The 20,243-nt window shown below is 33.8% G+C and overlaps 2 protein-coding genes across 8 annotated transcripts in view; one reads left to right on the forward strand and one right to left on the reverse strand.

Annotated features, from left to right (window-relative positions):
• Positions 1-1,568: 1,568 nt before the first annotated feature.
• spirit (Serine Protease Immune Response Integrator) lies at positions 1,569-6,291 on the reverse strand. The gene is made up of 8 exons (XM_036368612.2): positions 6,056-6,291; positions 5,626-5,901; positions 3,252-3,334; positions 3,085-3,200; positions 2,863-3,015; positions 2,215-2,297; positions 1,993-2,153; positions 1,569-1,936 (listed from the first exon to the last, which is right to left on the reverse strand). Exons 1-8 carry the CDS (start codon positions 6,108-6,110, stop codon positions 1,739-1,741), a joined length of 1,125 nt encoding a protein of 374 aa, XP_036224505.2. The 5' UTR covers positions 6,111-6,291; the 3' UTR covers positions 1,569-1,738.
• Positions 6,292-13,046: 6,755 nt separating this feature from the next.
• Positions 13,047-20,243, forward strand: part of LOC106626146 (uncharacterized) — a 39,999-nt gene continuing 32,802 nt past the window's right edge. For 2 of the 7 annotated variants that reach the window (XM_070109451.1, XM_070109456.1), the window contains exons 1-2: positions 13,047-13,205; positions 18,969-19,149. The gene's annotated coding sequence lies outside the window, so the exon portion shown is untranslated. Of the gene's footprint in view, positions 13,296-18,641; positions 18,892-18,968; positions 19,150-20,243 lie in introns of those variants that run through there. The other 5 variants (XM_070109457.1, XM_070109458.1, XM_070109453.1 and 2 more) reach the window with 4 other exon arrangements.

Here is a 20,243-nt window from a genome sequence, read left to right on the forward strand (position 1 = left end):
TCTTTTAAAACATTTGAATTCTTTCACACACAAATTCCCACAAACACACACACATACACACACAACTATAGAAGTCTACAAGCGAACATTTACATATACATATATAATATACATATGTATAAAATAGTCTAGTTAAATAGTGCGAAAGTCGAAGTATGATATTTGCAGATGAATACAAAAACAAACACAAACAAAAAAGATCGTTGAAGAATATGTGAAATTTGTAATTTTACTTATATATAAATATATATATATATATATATATATACATATACATATAAAAGCATTACATATTAATAATATAAATATTAGTTCGTGTAATTTAAAATTTTTATTTAACGTAACTTAAAAAAAAACACAAAAACATTGTATAAAAATGTAAAATTAATATGAATGAAAATACGCTAGAAAATATTCAAAGAAAAAAATTACCAAGTAAAGCGTAACAAAAAAAACAATAAAAGTTTTGAAAAATCGCCTAATTATTTTAGGTATACGTAAAAACTAAAAACTCTCTTTTATTTTACATCTTGTTACTGTCTAAAAAATGGTTTAGACCAGTAGTGACGACAAAAGAAATAATGCACCATTCTTCGAAATTACTTCAGGAACCTTTTCCGAAGCTGACTGGCTCGGCTTCACAGAATTTAATGAAGATACCAATCTTTTCTACCGTAGTAGCAGAACAGAACAGAAATTCTACCAAATTCCACGATATTTCGAATCTTCGAAAAAAAAATAAAGCATAGTTTAATATTTAAAAAGACGGACCAGTCTTTGAAAACTTATAACATCTGTCAACTGAGCTTAATCGCAAAATGGTACACCATTGGAATGAGAGGAAATAGATAAGAGGATGGATGACCCCATATTTTTTTTTTTGTAATTAAGAATGATGTTATCAAAGAGCTCAATTTCGAAATTCTAAGGCATATATTTCGATTTTAAGGCTGATTTCGAAAAACGAAGAAATTGTTTTTTTACTCAATCTCTGGAGTGTTGAACCTCAATACGAAGATTCGACAATTGGTAAAATACTAATCACGAAAATATCTTGGTCATCGGAATATTTTATTACTCCCGTATAATTTGATTAAGCTCCGGTCAATCGACAAACTCTATTCAATCTGTCAAAGAAGTTTTTTAGATATAAATTTACGTTTAACTCCTTACAGGTACGTATAACGACAAGTAGATGGTTCAATTTATCGCTAAGCAGGCAAGAGAGTAAAATATCAATTCCAAGTTTTCTATTTGTTGCTGGTCAGTTTTAAAATATATGTGTGATAAATCGGAAAGATGCTTCCAGTAGTCAAACCTAAAATATAAACACCATCAAAGACAATTTCCTCCCCATCTCCACTCCAAGGTATGGATGGGGAACTACAGGATCTACATCCAGTTCTATCATTTTAATAAATATCATGAATTGTGTTTAAGTCCAGATCCATTTAACCATTAAACTTTTTAAAAGCTTACACCATTTTAGCTGAACCCAATCAAACATAGTATGATTATATCTTAATCTCATTTGACGAAACCTGAATTTATTGATAAAACACACACAATTTAAGGATATTGAGGAGGTAATTTTTATTTTTAGAAAGTTTCTATGTATGATCAATAGGCATGTGCAATTGGACATAAGCTTATTTTCAATAAGTAGTGTAGAATACAACTAAAGAACTAAAATTAATAATCTTCGCAACTGTTAGATTGCGGCGCTAAATTGACGTCATCAACCGTTAACACCGAAACCACTCAACTGAGCTATGGGCCATACGATATCCTCTATCCAGTCAATATACGCCGAAACACGCGAGTAAATACTCGGCGGAGCACCGCCACAAGCTTGACCAAATGACGTTATACCCACGACATACGAATAGGTGATGTCGCGATCGACTTTCAGGATAAGTGGACCACCGGAGTCACCCTGCGAAGAGATTATTGTTTGAAGTTTGGAAATTAAATGAATGGTTGCTCGCTCACCTGACACGTGTCGCGACGATTTTCCTGATCACCAGCGCAAATCTGAGTATTCGCCAAGCCTTGTTGCAATATATTCTCATCGGGCATATAGTAGCGTTGACAAACATCGCTGGGTATGAGAAATAAGACGGCCTTCTGTAAAACATTCGAGTTTGCGCCAGCTGAAAGTTATAAAGAAAATGAAATTACATTAATATAATCATTTATAGAGGTATAGGATACCGAATTGTGTATGTCCATAGCCAAGCGCCGTCACATTGTTATGAGGCACATCATATCGGTTCCATAAGCAGGCAGGTTTCTGTCTGTAAGCAAAAAAATTACAAAAACAAATTTTTTTTGATTGTTAGACAGGGCATAGAGATAGCGAGGAGGTGGACTTTGCGAAAAAAAAGAAATTAATAAAGCAATGTAACGGATGCCAGAACATTCCCGCTATTTTTCCGCTATCCAGCTAAACTGTCTTATTCTACTTGACGTTGTTGTGGTTTTAATGGTTATCTAATCCCCGCTTGGGTGGTTAGTTTCAGTTTGGTTGTCCTCGAGGTCATCTAATGGGAGGCCCAAGAAACGAGCTGTTTCGACGGGTCGTATCATAGGGAAATAGGTGTTAGATGAGTGGGGTTCGTTGGTCACGTAAAAAGGTGGTTTGCTGTTGTCATGCGGAGACTCATTGCATGCAGATTTCATAATATAATTCCACAGCCGGTTCTACAATACCCGAATTGACCCGGATTTTATCCGGCCATGGGCTATTATTTCGGCGATCTAACCCTGTTTGGATCGGTAAGTTTTAGCCTTCTACTTGACGTCTCACTATGTGCTTAGCCTTGAGTTTCAAATAATCATATACATATGTATATTTTCTACCTTGTTCCCTGCTCCAATTCCAACAGCGCAATGTCATTATATGAAGAGCCACTTCGATAACTTGGATGCACTATGATGCGCTTAATCGGTATGTTGGGTGTGTTCGGATCGGTGAGATTAGTGCCACCGATGCGCACCACTGTTGGTGATTGTCTGTAAAATTTAGAAACTTGCTATTTGAGTGCTTAAATGTTTAAATGAGATTTCGCTGCATGCACTTACCCTCCCAAACCGGTACAATGTGCTGCCGTTAAGACGAACTGCGGTGATATTAACACCCCGGCACAGTAAAAGAACGCGCTGCTTCTATCCGTATTCGACACCCAACCCACTGCGGCCTGTTAAAAGCATACATTAAATATTTACACAAAGATTTTTAAAAATTTTACCATGTAGGGAAATTCATTGGCCGCTGCTGCCTGACCTTTCACAATGGTTATGTAAAAGTTGCTGCCATGTTGGGATTCACATTCTGTGGAAGAAGATTAGTTCAATAAATACTTGAAACTAAAATTGTTAAAGTTTTGTTGTCATTGTTTTTATAAGGATTCATAAACCTCTCAAATCTGACGAAACTATAATATTTACTCATAAGGAAACTAATCGCAGCCTGAAACATATTTTAATCCCGCCAATATTTCAAGTGTCAAACAAATGTCTCATTTTATTTGTTGTTGAGGTTTTCGAAAGGCTTTAACTACGGTTATTTGGAAATTTTTCAAGTATATATTTGCAGTACTCTTATTCGTATTCTTTTGGCGCTGAATCGATTTCGTTTTTGCCGTCAATAAGCGCCCTACGATTTACTGTATTAAATAATTAATATATATATTATATGTATTGTATCAAGTACTATGAACATTTTTCTCTGATAGGCATGAAGTTGTTTTTAGAGGTCAAATCTATTTAAACCTACATGACAACATCGGTGATATCGCCATCTGTGTAGCTGCCACCTATAGCCAACCGTTCTTCAACATCTCTACATTTCGTCTAATTCCGTACTGAGTAGAGTATGAGTCGCTCCAAGAGTCAAGAGAGATACTTTATAACGCTGAATTTATCATTATCAGTGAATTGATCGTCGAAACGGAACATATGGCTGTTATAACCTAAATAGTATAGCTATAGACAGAACTATATGAAGGTCATTCATAATTTTTAAGTGGTATTTTAACCAACACGAACAAACCCTGTGAGTTTTGACGCGACCAATCTAGTGCCTTTTTACATTGGTGCAATTCACTAAGCCTTTTTTGTCGGACAAAAAGTTTTGTTTGGTATCGTTCCAACCCTAGCCCATCAGCTGTTCAAAGCATCGTCCGTTTGCCGAGTAATATATTATATTAATCCACAATCTCCATACAAAAAATCAAACGCAGTAGCCTAACACTGAGAGCTAACGTTTCTTTGTAGACAACGACATTATTAAAAGCATGTTGCATGTTACACTCGTTAAGAAAGTATGTAGTTCATGGGGCAACACTTGTCAGCACACAACCAATTGAATCTAATTATGCGCATTTAAACAAGACAATTATCTTATTGCACGCTGTGATAGGGATCAGCGCAATTAAAGCGGAAAACACGGAGAAATGGGAATGTATTTCGAAATTGCACTCAAGATGGCCGTAGCACGAGTATGATACGATGAGTTGGTAAATTTAATTATTTTGTTTATTGCGCTTATTTTTGAATATGCATTTATGAATCAGTTGTGATTAAAGGTTTAGCTGGCTTTAGAGTGGTCTCAAAACAACGTTTCAGTCTATTAGATAGAATGCATCACAGTCAGTCGTCTGAAGGCTTTGGCTATATCAGTGATTCTTGAACATTCTTCGTTCAATGGCCCATATGTTGATTATAGTAAAGGATATCAAAATAGCAGGCAAAATTTCTTTTCTTCTTATAACTTTTACTGACAAAGTAGAATGTCGACCAGGCGTTTGCTGCTTATTGTTTGGTTTTAGAATCATGGCGGGAATAAGGCACCTAATTGTGGCAGATACGTAGGGTTGTGTAATTGAAATCGTCAGCATGATCTCTTAGAATGTGAGTACATTTGAGTAAAGGATTCTCGAACTAACTTGAAAAACTACCGCATATATGTAGCTGGTTTAAGGGTCTGTTGTATTTAAGACTATCTTGAGTAAGAAAGGCATGAAAAAGCCCAACAAATTTCTTCGACTCTCGAATTACCTTTAGGTTATTTGTGCGGGAAGGTTCAAAAGATGATTGTATTTATTGTTGTCAAAGCAAAAACAAAGTCGAAAATAGTTTTGGTTATGCTAATAACATTGGCTAAATACATTGGAGCACACTCCTCTCCTGGTAGAGTTGATTTGCCTAAGAATCTAGGGGTTGGTTTTGAAATTGTCAGAAAAGGGTTTCGAGCAAAAATATATCCTTCAAGTTATATTTTTTGGTTAAGTTGTCGGCTGCAAAGTACTTGTAGTACTTTTTCTCTCTGGTTGATTTCTCTAACGATTTATTGCAAGCAGATGTATAAGTTTCTTGGTATTTCTAAACAGTGAATTATTAGATAAAGTCGTACAATAATCTTTCTCTTCAAGGACAGTTATTAGAGGCTCTTTAGCGCGGCGAAACTAAATATTTACAAATACGAACATTCTTACTCATTTCTTACAAGAAAAAGTCTATCAGTTATGCAGCATTGAAGTAAAGGTCTTCATCGAAATTTTCGTTTCCTTTTAAAATTTGTTTTCGTAGACTACGCACATAATCTTAAATGGCGGAACTCACCCACTTCACTACGCCGCTTCACCTGCATGGGTTTCATATAGAGGATCGGCTCCAATATGGGGCTTCTTTCGATTTCACAACAAACTATATGCTCGAATTTATTGAAGTAACATGTTTGTGGGCGTATATTTTGATTCTTCCAACGTCGCAGTGCTGAGCCGCATTCAGCCAGATTTTTGCAAGTGCCACGCACCTTCTTTGCTGCATCCACAAAGCAGGCGTCATCATGGCTCTCGCTGGGAAAATGAATACCACGTAAAGCATCCTGCGCGAGAGCTAATGGAAACAGTTCAAAAACATTTTTTTTGTTCAATATTTTTCTCACACATATATGTACATTGATGTACAAGTATAGTATATCTATTGTAAATATATACTATATATACATGGTAAATGCATTTATATGAGTCTAAATTCACTTGCAACTCACAATTCTCGCAAATGCAACTGGCGAGCAAGGCGACTGCAAAAAGTGTGCGCCACATTCTTTCTTTCACTGACTTTTTGCAATTTCTCTAGATTAATTAAAATTTGTATGTGTGTATGTGTATGTTTGTATTTATATTTCACTGTTCACCCGTTGCGCAGCCTCAGTGCGTTCAGTGCGTCCTCTCGAATATTCTTGGTTGCGACTTGATGCGCGTCTCGACAGCAACTAAATCGGCTGTTGCCTCAACAACGGTATATTACTAAGCGCAAATCTTCCTGCTACACACACACATATGAATACATAAGCATTAGCTCATCAAGAACTGTAGAATTTGCAGCGGTTCTCCGCCGAACTGAAAGCAGTAAACTGGATTTGTCGCATTTGTTTGTTTCTTTTCAATGTCAAGAGTCTTCTTGCCAGTCGCGCACTTGCCGGGAAGTTTCTTGTTGTTATTGCTGGTCTCTCTATTCATTGTTTATTGTTTTATACTGTTCCACAGAGAATCATAGGACCAAATTGGTGCTCGTGAACTAAGCGTTTTCTGGTTATCTGTCTGCTGGCGCATTGCAAGCGTTGACTGGTTGAAATCTGCTTTTGTTTACACTTTGCGCCAATCAAGTTGGACGGCGTAAAATTTGCGCTGTCAAGAGTCAAAAACAATATAGGTACATATGTATGTACATATGTATATGATAGCATAAAAGGTGGCACGCGATCACTGAGACAACTAAAACAACAATAAGTACTGTTGTCATCCGCTACTCGTTGATTCATTGACCGGTGGAAGCTTGTAGGCGATGACTTTCGTGCATAAATTCTTACACATGTACACATTCATATTCATGTGGACGCACATTTCTGCTTGCCTAGTTTATCAGACGAGTAGGCGCACCACTTTGGGCGGCGGATGTGCATAATTTTATTGCAACATCGCTGTGATATCCCCGTTGCATATGTTTTGCGCAGTTGTATGTGGAGAGCGTTCCAGGAAAAAAGGTGAGCTTCTTAGTTAAATAACATAAATTTGACATTTGGAAAGCATTGAAGGGGTTAGGCCAGTCTAGAGGCCTTAAAAAATATCTAAATTATCTAAAATTTAACAAGGAATCGAATTTCTCACAGCGAATTAAACAGGTTTGTACTTGAAGCTAATAATGGAAATAATAATGGAAATATCCCAAACTGGCCTAAACAACAAATATGGTGGATATTCGTTGGTATAATTGGATAAAGGTCAGTGCACCAGTACTATAACGGTTAATATATAGCGGTCGAACAAAAGTTCTGTACTTCTTACTCACTTAAAGAGTGAGTTCTTCATATATGGATATATAGTAAACGTATGTTTCTCGATTTGAGTTTGCAAGAGTAACGTCAGAAGATCTACAAACTCATACCCTGAGTCATGAAGATATTACGTTATTGCTCCATATATTATATATTTTTTTATTATTTTTTCTTTTCTTTTGGTAGTTCACGACATAATTCTTGACAGAAAGTAAGTAACATGTCGCAGTTACCATCAGAGATCGTGAAATCCTATTATTGGATTAGATTCCGTTACAATATCAAATGATGAATATTTGGTACAGCTTTAAAATATTCATAGTATAGGAAAAGTTTACATTTTCGAGACTGTCAGAAAAAGTAAGTAGAACAACCCTAATGTACACAAAATGCACCACTTTTATTTATGCTAATGCGTGCAACATACTTGTATGTAAATTTCTTGTGTTGCATATGATAACACACTTATTCGTACAAAAATAAGAGTAAGTGGGTGTTTGAAGACAAAGTCTTAAGTTTTCCGTTTTAAAAATATGCACTCTAATGAGATGCTGAAAAGTGGTTGCAAGAATGCGCAGCAACAAATGGAAAGTTGCAATTTATCTCAAAACAATGGTTAATGTGCATAAGTTGAGGTGAAAAAGCAATTTCATTGTTCGATGTTTAAAAGCTGTTAATGTGCCTACATACATAAATTGTATATAGTATGTATAACGACATGTAAATATATATACTTGTATGTAAATGTGCTATATCTATAACTCTCCGGCGTTACGATAATTAGATGTTTTGTAATTGTGAGCAAAATAGATACCGTAATTATCAGATGTGATATACCTCAAACGGGAATATACATATGTGAGTAGTTGAGATCCTATCTTTTATACTCTATAAAATTATTTTTTTCTTAATTTCGCATCACATCTTCGGATCATATGATGTCACTATCACATCACAGCAACTGATTACATGATGTCACGTCACATGGTATTTTAACATATTATTATAAGAGCTTGGAAGTAAACCAAATTATTTTTGTAGATTTGTCCAACAAATTTAATTTCATTCACTCATTTGTTAGGTTTAACAAGTGGCCACCCGTTTCAAAAATATCTGAAAAGTTTTTCTTTTTAAATAAACTGCGCATGAAAAGAAAATATTGAAATATTTAATACATATTATTATTTTATTTATAATAAATATTTAAATAGGTGGCAACCTTTCTCAAACATATTTTTAACTGGTACCTTTACTAAACCTTTTTATATTAACATAGTATTCATATTTATCGTATTAAATTTATTGAATTATTTAATTTGTCAAAACAAGTGGCAACGGTGCTCAAAATTTATTTAAGAGTAAGCTTCAACTTCATAATTTTGATACCCACTCCACAAAATGGCCCTTTCAGGTTTTTGTTAATATTATAATTTTTGCATAATTTAAAATTTTCAACGAGGTGGCAACCTTTTATTTTAACATTTTAATTTAAAAATATTATTTAAATTTTTAAATAAAATAATTTAAAAAAATCTTTATGCATGTTGAGTTATCTTTTAATCAACATTTTATTCAAACGCTGTGCAGCGCTGCAGCTTCGTGGGAATTGACACTTCGGGCTCATCGCTTTTAGTGGTTGACTTTTCAATTCCACAGAGGTATAAAACTGTCAATTAAGTACATAGTATATACGAATGTAGTATTACGTTAAAGAAAATTTAAGAATAAAAAGTTAGTTCCATTTTCTTTTTTGAAATTTGTCACGTAGTCTACACCACTGTGTACGGCCGCAGGCAGTCCAACAAGTATCTGAAGCTTGCAGTTTTCCGCATTGTGGAAAGCATGAACACCATTTCGTCCAGCTAACGCCGATGTTGCTGCTTCGTTTGCCGGCAAAGTGGATGCCACTGGTGGCTGACGGCAACGGTGACGCGATAACGAATTGTAATGCATTACGCCGATGCTGATGAGTGGGGTGCTCAACCGACCAGCGGTTAGCAAACAAGCGAGCGGTACTCACGGCAAAGTAGCCAAACATTTTCAGTTGTTTCTCGAACACCAGACATGTTGGATGGTGTAAACGCGAGTTCCGATGGAAAAATAATTATTTGTTAGCCAATAAATTAAGTAATTTTGCTATGAGAAAGCGCAGATAGTGGGAAGTGTATTAGCGAATAGAAAGTCCAGTGCGTATTTCAGTGACCACAACTGTCGGAAGTATGTGAAATAGTCCTTGTATGAATTTACATATGTAAAAATGTATATTTATATAAGATGATATAAATATAATATAAAAACTCTATTTTCGAATATAAAATTAGAAGCATGCGGCAAGTTGTTTGTGGCCTATTGCGAATTCAAAAATTTTTAATGTGCAATTTCGTAATAGCACTTAATTGCGACATAGGTAATTATAACAAATTAAAATTAGGTTTGAAATGAAAAAATGTAGAAAGCTATTCCTACCTATCCTTATGTCTTATAATATGAAAGGAAGAATAACAGAGAAAAAAGTGGGTTAGAATAGAATAAAAATAAATTGAGGCTTGCACCGCGAACTACAGGGTCCTCCCCTCTGTCACACAGGCTCACATAGGCCCAGCACCCTGATATATTCCAGGATCCTGTTGGGTGCTATTGAGGCGATGTGATCTCTATTCGGACATACAGATCCAATAGAATTCATGACTCTCAAGACTGCGTTACATTGCTTTATAGCTTCATAAATGGAGCGCCAAACTTTCATTAACCTCATTTCGATCATGACGTCATGGACTAATAAAGTTTTCTATCAAAAGTACCCCAAAAAGTAACAACGATACTGTCACAATATCAACTTCTATTATGCTTGACAGGAAATTAATGTAAGTCGTGGTTTCCAAAATTTTTTTTTTAAAAACCTTTTATTCTAATAATAAGACTAATATCCGTTGCCTTTAGTATATAAAAATATATCAGCTTCTTTTAAGTAAGAATCGGTGAAATAATATTATATAAGTAGTTGCCATTCTGCTTAGTTGCGATGCATTGGTAACTCTTAATACCGAAAGTATTAAATAAAAATTGGGGTTCAAAACTTTAAAACACGCCTTTTTTGAAAAAAAATTAACAGATTTTATTTATTTTTTTTTTATTCTGTGATGAACATTTATATAGCTTTCATTATTATTTTGATAACCGTATTTTTATTGTCCAAAGGCTAGAGCTTTTGCATATGTAAATAAGCCGTTGCAATAGGTGACAGTTAAAAGACAGATGTGAAATTTCCATTTAAGCTTCATTAAATATGCGTAAAAGAATTAAACAAATACTAAGGGTGGCTTGGTGTTTTAACGTATGGGTGTCAAATGCTTACATATATGACTTTCCCGCTACTTTTCCTTTGACGGTGAAGGCATTCCTAAAGTTATACCAATAAAATAAAAAATCAACCCTTACAAATACTCGTACATACATACAAGTATGCTATAGTACAATGCCTTAACTTAAGAGGTTAACAGGGTTTATAAACCGTTAAAAAAACACTGTATTCTCAGTGTTTTTTCATTGAAACAAGTCGCTAGCTTCGTTATTGTCGGTAATTTGGGGATGTAAGGTGTACTAGTTAAATGTGTGTATGCTAAAAAGATTGCCTACATTTAGGGTGCAGGGGTTAAAAACATGATCGGAATTTAAAAAGTCAAGAGAACGGCAATAAAGCGGCATATAATTTTAATTTAATTACTATAATATTAATAAAGAAGTATCAAAACTTGAAATAATGTAGTATTTATGGCATCAATGGCTATTTTTAATTATTATTCGCTAGTTTTTTTCATCCAAAAAGTATATTTAATAATTTAAAGAGTTGTCAAATCAATTAAACAATATCATTAGAGTCACATCACAAGCCACTTGCAGATCATATGATGTAGATGCTGTATGCTGTAACGTTTAACCCACCTCATATATTTTTTTAAATTTATTTTTCATACCTTTACAAAAACAAAGCACAAAAAAGAGAAAACGAATGGAAGCAAACACATGCAACAGACTTATTCAAATGGAAATCCAATTCAAATATAAGTCAAGTGATGCCGCCGACCTGATGCAATGCATCATTCATCAGCTTCTATGAAGTATTCGAGCACTCAAACGTTCAACAACGAAGCAACAATGTTGCAATGTGATACACACACAGATCTTTACACATACATATAGTTGTACATATATATAAAAGTATCTATTTTGTGTAAACAAAACGCCATCGTGTGCTGCAACATCAGCAACTGAAGCGAATGCCGGGTATTGCAAATGAAAACAAAGCAACAGATATTATTGCAGACAGACGGACTTTTGTTGCCGCTAAACTGATGTCGCCAACACGTTGTAATTATATACATACACATACACTTGTGCATATTTAAAAAGCGCCGTTGTGCAGAAATGTTACGTTAAAAAATTCTCTCAATCTTCACTCAGGCAGCGTCAAACGATGAAAGGTATGGTGGCACAGTGTTATAGTTTGTGATGAAAAGTGGAAGAAATATAAATGTTTCTAAGTATTCGTGGGGTTGAATATATGTAAAGAAAAATTTATAAGTTACAAGTAGTTAAAATTTCAAGTCATATCCTACTTTGTCTCCAAAACTCCTAAACGAACTTAAGAATTTCCTTTTTCAGAAAAATAAGATTTTATATTGAATTTTGTCGGTCTAATGTCTGAAAAAGGCTTCGCTCATAAACCTATAGTATGTTTCCAGAAAAGTAACGCCTATTTATATATGTCTTATTTCTGCCAAAAGCTTGTTCTCTCTTTCGAGATCTTCTCCTCCGACTTAAAGTGATTGCTTATCCTTAAGATACCTTTTTATCTAAGAGCCAAATTTAGCTGGCAGAGCGATGATTTTATTTAATGTTTTCTCAAATTCTCTTTCAAAATGTTAAAATGTTTTGATTCAATCAGTAAGTAGTCTAACAATACAGTTTTCGAGCACAATTTCTTTCCTTCTTTCAGTTTTACCAATTTGACAAAGGTGAATGGACAACAGATTGTGATTCCACAATAAGAGACTAGTATATGACCCTTGCAAATACTTGTATTATCAGGGTAGCAGCGAAACTCTCATTCTAATGCCTCCGAAAAGAATATCTTCATACAAAATTTCAGGCAAAATATGGTACTTTTTATCATATATTCAAAATCATCAGATCTTTTGATCGAAAAAAACTAGCTGTCAACACTTGGAGGTTATGAGGCTGGTAGGTCGAAGAAGCTCCTTTTGAGCAAGATTCTAAAGTTTTTTTCGAACGCACCGCTCTTAAGATTTACTTTTGAGAATATTTTTCCACATTAATATTACCACCGCTTCTCTCCTTTTCAAACGCATTACACCACTGTGCGCTGCCGCCAGCATAACTAAAATGTATCTGAAGTTGATATTTTCGCAATTGACTGAGCAGCAACCCCGAACGCGTCGACGCTCACACAGCCCGGAGCTGTTTGCCGGCAAGTGAGCGTCAGTGGTGTATGACGGCGTTAGCAGTGGAGGAAACGATGAAGGTGACAGATTGTGGAACTCACGCTGCCACCGGTAAGCGCTGATGTCGATGGTGCTGCCTCTGCGCTGCTGCTTCAGGCAGTCACGGCATTCAGGCAGCCAACAAGCAAAGAAAATAAACGAACAATTCGCACGACCAAACAACAATCGTCCGCGCGTCCGTTGGGTTCTGTTTTCAGTTGTTTTTCAAACGCTAAACGTGTTGGTTGTATCGAATACGTGTGCGGAATAAAGTGAACAGAAATAAATTCTTTAATGAAAAAAGTTAATAAAAAGAATTGAAATAAATTTCGATAATTTAAGTTCGAGTGTGAATAAAAAAGGTATTTCCAAAAATAATTCATTTAATTTAAGTAATTTAATTTGTTTGTGTAAGAAATAAACAAGAAACCGCTGCATACAAGCTTAAAAAGGTAACAACACACAGATACGCGTTTATATAAATGTATGTGTTTACAAACTACTTAAGTGCATGCAAAATACGGCGGGGTTAAGTGACGTTGAATGTGCAAAAATAGATAATAATAAAAAATTAAAAGTTGTTAGTGAAGGTAAACCGGTGAACAAGTAGCTGGTGACCGCCGTGTTTTGTGTTTTTTCGCTTTGTGCGCGCTTGTGAGCGCTCAGCTGTGCAATAACCTCGACTTTGGTGCCGAAATTGCCCGAAAAATGTCAAAACGAGTTCCTAAATGTTATTGTCAAAGTTGAAATGAAAATTAAATGTGATATTAAATAAATAGTAATAAACGTAAATAACAAATTTTAGTACTGAAAAGTAATTGCCAAAATTGTGGTAATTTAATTGGAAAATTGACGTTTAATTTGGATAAACATTTTTTGTTAACTATATATCTTTGAAATTGGCTTGAAATTATAGATATTGAATGTCAGTATAACAATAGTGTTCAATAACCAAAAATACTATTTTAAATAAATAATTGCTGAGTTCTCTTGAGTTTAATATCAATAGAAAGACATAAATAATATTTAGTAAAACGTAATAATAACAAGAAAAAACGTTAATTTCGGCTCCACCAAAGCCATAATACCCTTCATGGGTGCATTTCCTATAGCATAAAAGAGTATAAAAATATTTTTATACTGATTTTGATCGGTCAGTTTGTAAATTCTTCGAAGATTAGCTTTGGCTTGGGCGATTTTTTCGCAGAAGAACTTGTTTTAGATTGGTCAGTTTGTATGACAGCTATATGATTTATTAGTTCGATTAGCACAATATGTTCGGAGATTCTAGCGTTGCCTTGCAGAATAATATTTACTAAATTTCATAAAGGACTTTTGTCAAGAGCTTGATTTTATCGGCCAGTTTGTATGGCAACTAAATGCAATGGCAGTTTGATATGTTCGGAGATCGTAGTGCTGCTCTGAACAATAATAAAAAAGTTTTCATAAAAGAACTTGATTTAGATGGGTCAGTTTGTATGACAGCTATATGCTATAGTGGTTCAATATCGACGATGCCGACATATGAGCAATTTCTTAGAGAGAAAAGAACGTGCGGCAAATTTCAGATAGATATCTCAAAAACTAAGAGCATAGTACACGCGTATATAGGCGAATAGACAGAAGGACATGGCTAAATCGACTGAGCTCGTCGCACTGATAATTTATGTACATATACATATGTATGTAGGGGGGACATATAGGGTCTCTGACGCTTACTTTCTTTCAAAAGATATATAAAAAGCTGTCTTTTACTAAACAATAAATTTAATAGAAATTATTTTTATAACATTTGCTACTTATTTAGTGTTTTAGTTTGACTATAATGAGAAATGAAAAAAGCTTAAAATATATTTTTAAAATTTTTAAAATAGCTTATTATTTTATTACTTACTCCTGTAACAGTTTAAAAATAATAATTGTATGAATTATAAAGTAAATAAAAATTATAATAAAATATTAAACTATATTCTCGATTTTAAATGAAAAAAAAAAACATAAACTAACAAAGAAATAAAGAAAATATCAAAGCAAAAAATATTGTAAGCCATCAATAAGCAACACTGAACACAATAAGAAATATTTTTTATAAAATAAATATGTCAAATAAATTGAGGAATGTGTGGCAGTTTAAAAGATAAGCCACCAAAAATAAAAAATGACCGTCACCAAATAATTGAAAGGGTGTATTGCTGAAATTTTAGTCACTAGCGAAAGCTGTTGAACTTTTGGAAACACTTGTGTTTGTGTATATAATTATTCATATGTTTGTTATATACATATATAAATAAATATGTACCATGTATTTTTTATATACACAAAATTAAAAATACTTGCACAGAATTCGCAATTAAAAATACAAATGAACACACTAGAAGCAGTTTTATGGCATATAAATGTATATGTGTTTGTATGTACGCCTGCTTTCCGTTATAAAACTCATAAAACAATAAATAACCAAACCGCCATTCCTGCTGCTTTTGGAAACTAAGCAAAAGCGCTGATAAAAGCGTGCAAGTGTGAAAAAGAAACCTATTTGGGAAATTAGTGTGATATTGTCAAATATACATACGTACATAAACATTTTTAATTTGAAAGTGTTATGTGAAACAAGAAATTGTATAACTGCAAACTTATAGGCATGCATATACATACATATGTACTTATATGTATACTTATATGGCAATTAGTTTACACTCCAGTTCAATATCAACTCTTCCCCAAAACGTTCCAATCGAAAATATGATTTCAATCACAATCTCCACCCGCAGTCGCGACCTCAGCAATCAACCCAATCAGTGGCGTTGATGATGTCATTAAACAAAGCAACTACAACAAAAATATATTTGCTTGCCTCACGATCGCATGAAGTCATAGGCAGCGCAAGGGAATGAGCAAATTCGCAACGCAGTTGAAACACTCAGCTGCTATCAGAGATACACACACACATATTTACCTGCAACAATTTCAATCGCCAGCGATGATCAAAACGAGCATGTAGAACTTGTTTACTTTATTCAAAGACGGCCGCGCTATTTTCGTTTTTATTGTTTTTTTAATGCTCAGCTTCAAAAAAGTGGATAAAGTAGATAAAAAAACTAAAGTTAAATTCAGAACTCAGAAGAATAACAAACTAATTTAGAAGTCAAAGAAAGCTAGAGCACGAATGAAAGCCAGTCTAAACACACACATACATGCATATGTAAATATGTTTATTTGTTGGCTAGTATGTGTGCGTGAACTTCACGAGTCACAGTAACTTAATCTGTCAATGACGTCACGCATTTCACGCACAACTAAGTGATCATGCCTAAGTGCTGAATACCCCTGCTTAACATACATACATGTGCATATATGTATTGTATATTTGTATGTATGTACATATCTGTATGTCAGCTCAACTTGTTATGAAATGCTCTTAGAACAATTATTGTAGACCGCAAGCGACGGGTAATTGCCATTGGCATTGGAAAGGTGCTTGTTGTGACTCAACTATAATTTGAATGCGATCGCATGTTGAATGGCGGCAATACACAAAAACAAAAATATATGAATAGACACATACATTCTTACACATCCGCATATATTTCTGTATAGATGTATGTATGTACTTTGTTATTATTGTTTTGCCTTGTGGCGGCAGTTTTCCTGAGAAAAACGTTTACTAAAACTTATTTTCTCTAAAAATAGCGCGCCACTCATAAAAATGGATTAAGTGAACTGGAAGTGGGCTAGAATGCCCTGGGATTAGTGTGGTTGACTTATTTTGGAAATTTCTCACTCAGTTAATGTTAATTTATGCAAAACTGATCTCTCTGGAGCTTTTGAATTATTTATGCCTTTTTGGCGAGCACTTTAATTGTGGGTAGTTGTTGTTTATGGAAAAACGGAATGTTAAGTCTTTCATTTGTGCCAAATTGCGATGCATCCGGGTGCAAGCATTCTTGCATTCTTTCTCACTGCTTTTGGATATTAATCGATTGAATAAAGAACTTCATGGTAATCCGCGAAGATTGAAAAGCTTCGTAACTTCTCTAACAATAATTTTAATATCAATCTGTCAAAGGCCGCATTTAATACTTCAAGTTACTAGAGTCAATAATTTAATGAGTTCAAAAAACAAATCATCAATATCTGTCCATAAATTTCATTTCTGATACTTCCGATGTGAACCGCAAAAGAAGTAGAGTGAAAGTATAGTTATGTTCCTGTATTATCGAGTATTTCGATTTTTCTCTTTTATACAGTTAGTATTGAAATGGTTCTCAAAGAATAGGTGCTTGTTATTTTTAATGTTGTCTTGGAGAGGTCGACGAGTGGTTGCATAAACGGTTTAGTAACCTATTAATTTTTAACTTAATGTAGTTAAAGAGAGCAGTAAAAAGCCATATGTGATATATGGACAAAGGGGTCTTTACGCATATGGAAGCAAAGTCTTATCGTTCAGCGTTGTACAAGTACGTGACATGACTTACGGCTAGCCAGAAAATTACTTATAAAAATCGACTTATCAAATTGTTTTCGAAAAATATGTATATATAATATATTAGTTATTATCAATTTGAAAACTAACTAAGTAATTACTTTATAACAACTAAATTGTGTTAGATTATAAACTTCGTAAGTATTTATTTTGTAGACAAACGTGAAGAGAGTCTAAATACAGCGCTCTCTCATGCTTAAGTGATTTAGAGAGAGACTTTTTCTTCTAGAATAACAAGTGAGAGATGTCTATCTCTCATCACTCTTAAAAAAAAAAATTGTTTTTCAAGCAATCAATAACACTCAAAGAGTTAAACCACCTAAATGTTATTGGCCATTATATGAACTCACGCGAACACTAGATTGTTGGCAAAATTTGAATTAGTTATTATAAGTCTTTCTACGAACTGTAGTTGGGTTCACACTTCAAGTTTACATGGCGCTGCAAATATTTACTAGGAAAACTAATGCAATATTTCCTTTATAATTATGACAATCTAACACGCTTCCTAAGTAAACCGTAATTTCCTAAAACCATATCCACAAAACTGTTTATGCCTCGAAGTTTCTTCTTTATTGTCCACAAAATGCTTTGAAAATCAAATAAAATTGTTTATGCCCCACAAGTATTCTTCTAAATATGCACTTTATAGGCAATTAATTTCCAAATACATAGTAACATAATCACTCAGTTTAAGAAACAAGAAAATTACCTCGTCAGCGACTTTTTAGTCATAGACCCGCAAGAATGCAGACAGTCTGCCACACATACGGACGCTTACTTTTGCCATAAACCGCCCAACTGGCTGTGTGTTGTATCCCAAACTGTAGATACCAGCTGAATTAGTAATTTATGACACATTTCGCCTCATTGCGAAAGCAGCGTAGAGAAAAAAGACATATAAATGTGCAATTTCCCTGAACCCATTGACGCTTTTTCGCCTGCTTTAAACAAGCCTCGGCACTCTTTCTATTTGGAAATGTGGTATTTTATCGCTTTGTGCGCGTTTGTGCTTGCATTGGGAAATGAAATATATTGGTTTATTTGACGCAGATAACGGTTATAGTGGTAGACATTCATTGGAATCTTATCTAATGCGCTATCACCTGCCCGTGAGCTTTCGTAAGTGTAGGGACTGATAAGACGCTTGGCAGCACGAAGCCACCTTTATAGGTGTAAGAGCATATTGAATGCTTTTGTGGGGTGTTTGTGGTATTTACCAGTATAATATAATTATTCCATTGTTATTGGAAAGTAATCGAAAATATATAAATAAATTTTATTAAAATAATGTTAAATGCAACTCTGTATATAGCCTCGAATACCCGGCACCTAACGCTACGCTCTAATGTGAAAGCTTTCATTGCTTGCCGAAAGTCCAAATCCATTATTAAAATTACACCTCGTGTACATTGTATTGCGCATTATTGTTGTTTGTATTGGTAAAAGTGCAGTTAAACGTGTCATTAGGCACACAAAAGAAAGAACGTAAAAAATCAAAGCAGCAAAATCCGTCGATGACTTCAATCGCTTTTCAAAAGAAAACCCAAAAACAACAGCAATAAGTAAAGATTATAAAACAAAAAAAAATAAAATAATAAAACAACAAAAGCAACATCTTCATTTGGTGTCTTTCTTTCAGCTTTTTGCTCGCAACCGGCCAATGTGTAAAGTAAACAAACCATAAGTGCAGAAATAAAAATAAAAACCATAAGCTTCGAAAACCAGTTAAGAACTAACAGGTCAAAATAATTGTGGAATAATACAAATAAATAACAAAACTAACAGTAATCACCAGAAATAGGAAGGTGGCGCTTAGAAAGGTAAGAAAATTAAAAAAAATGTAGAGGTTTGTTCTAAAAGTATCGCGAATTTTGTATTTCTTAAGAAAGTGAAACACTTTTGAAGAGGAAAAAATAGATATTCATGAATAAATAAACACTTTCCTAAAAAATCCTATATAAAACAAAGAAAGAAAGAAAGATTTGTGATTTAATCGGTTGTTAAATAATATCATATCACTCAATAATTATTTATGTGTTTGTGGTTATATTTAATTACTTTATATAGAACCGACCTCAAAACTTATAGAAGTTCGCGGACTGAAAAAAAATTCTCTTGAGAGATGGAGATGGAGATAAATGCTCACAACGACAAGAACAATTAATTTTATCATGTTTATTTAGTCGATTTAATATTTTTAAAACTCAGGTTATTGGACTTGAATAGTTAATTCCAACTGTAATGAAAATATCAAAAGAATACTTAGTGTTTATTCTATAGTACTCTAATTTATGGTAATTCCTTTCAAAAAGCGGTCAATACTTCCACTAGAACTCATAGTAATGAATGTAATGAATTTGAGCTCTTCAGTTAGTTTTATCCTTACTTGACACCCATATACCGAATATAATAATGACTGCCCCTAAGTAGTATACATATACCGCTCAAAATTTGAAATTCTTTATTGAAATTTGTTTAAAAAGTTTTTGTGAATGAAGGATATTCATTATATTCATTCCTTCTTTGAAAAATTTATGTTTTTTTATTCCGGTTCACCTTGAAGTGTATAACTCTTATGATATCGTAGAAAGCTGCTCTTTCCTTTCTCTAATAACGAATACAGGTTTATCAGACTTCTTACTTTTGATTACTCGCATAAATAATTAAATTTGGTACTAAGCGAGATTACTTACATATACATTTTTTTTTGTTTTCAATGCAAATGTATTACATATTTCTTTTCTCAGAAATTTGTTCTAGAGAGATGAAAAATTGAGCACTAAGCTTTTTAAGTTTTCAAAAGCTTGAACACATAAAAGTTTTTTCAGATTAGTCGAGTTATGTTAATATATTTTAAGAAACCGATGTATTACTTATTATTTATTTGTATTATAACCATTATTTTGGATTTATT

This window comes from Bactrocera oleae, chromosome 5, assembly GCF_042242935.1.
Source record: "Bactrocera oleae isolate idBacOlea1 chromosome 5, idBacOlea1, whole genome shotgun sequence".
NCBI lineage: Eukaryota > Metazoa > Arthropoda > Insecta > Diptera > Tephritidae > Bactrocera > Bactrocera oleae.

Bases quoted from the DNA above. Each gene is read 5' to 3' on its own strand.
- spirit (XM_036368612.2), bottom strand. From the start codon at position 6,110: ATGTGGCGCACACTTTTTGCAGTCGCCTTGCTCGCCAGTTGCATTTGC. The intron at 5,902-6,055 runs GTGAGTTGCAAG...TGTTTCCATTAG, and splicing joins CAGTTGCATTTGCGAGAATT to CTCTCGCGCAGGATGCTTTA. The intron at 3,335-5,625 runs GTGAGTTCCGCC...CTTCTTCCACAG, and splicing joins GAAGCGGCGTAGTGAAGTGG to AATGTGAATCCCAACATGGC.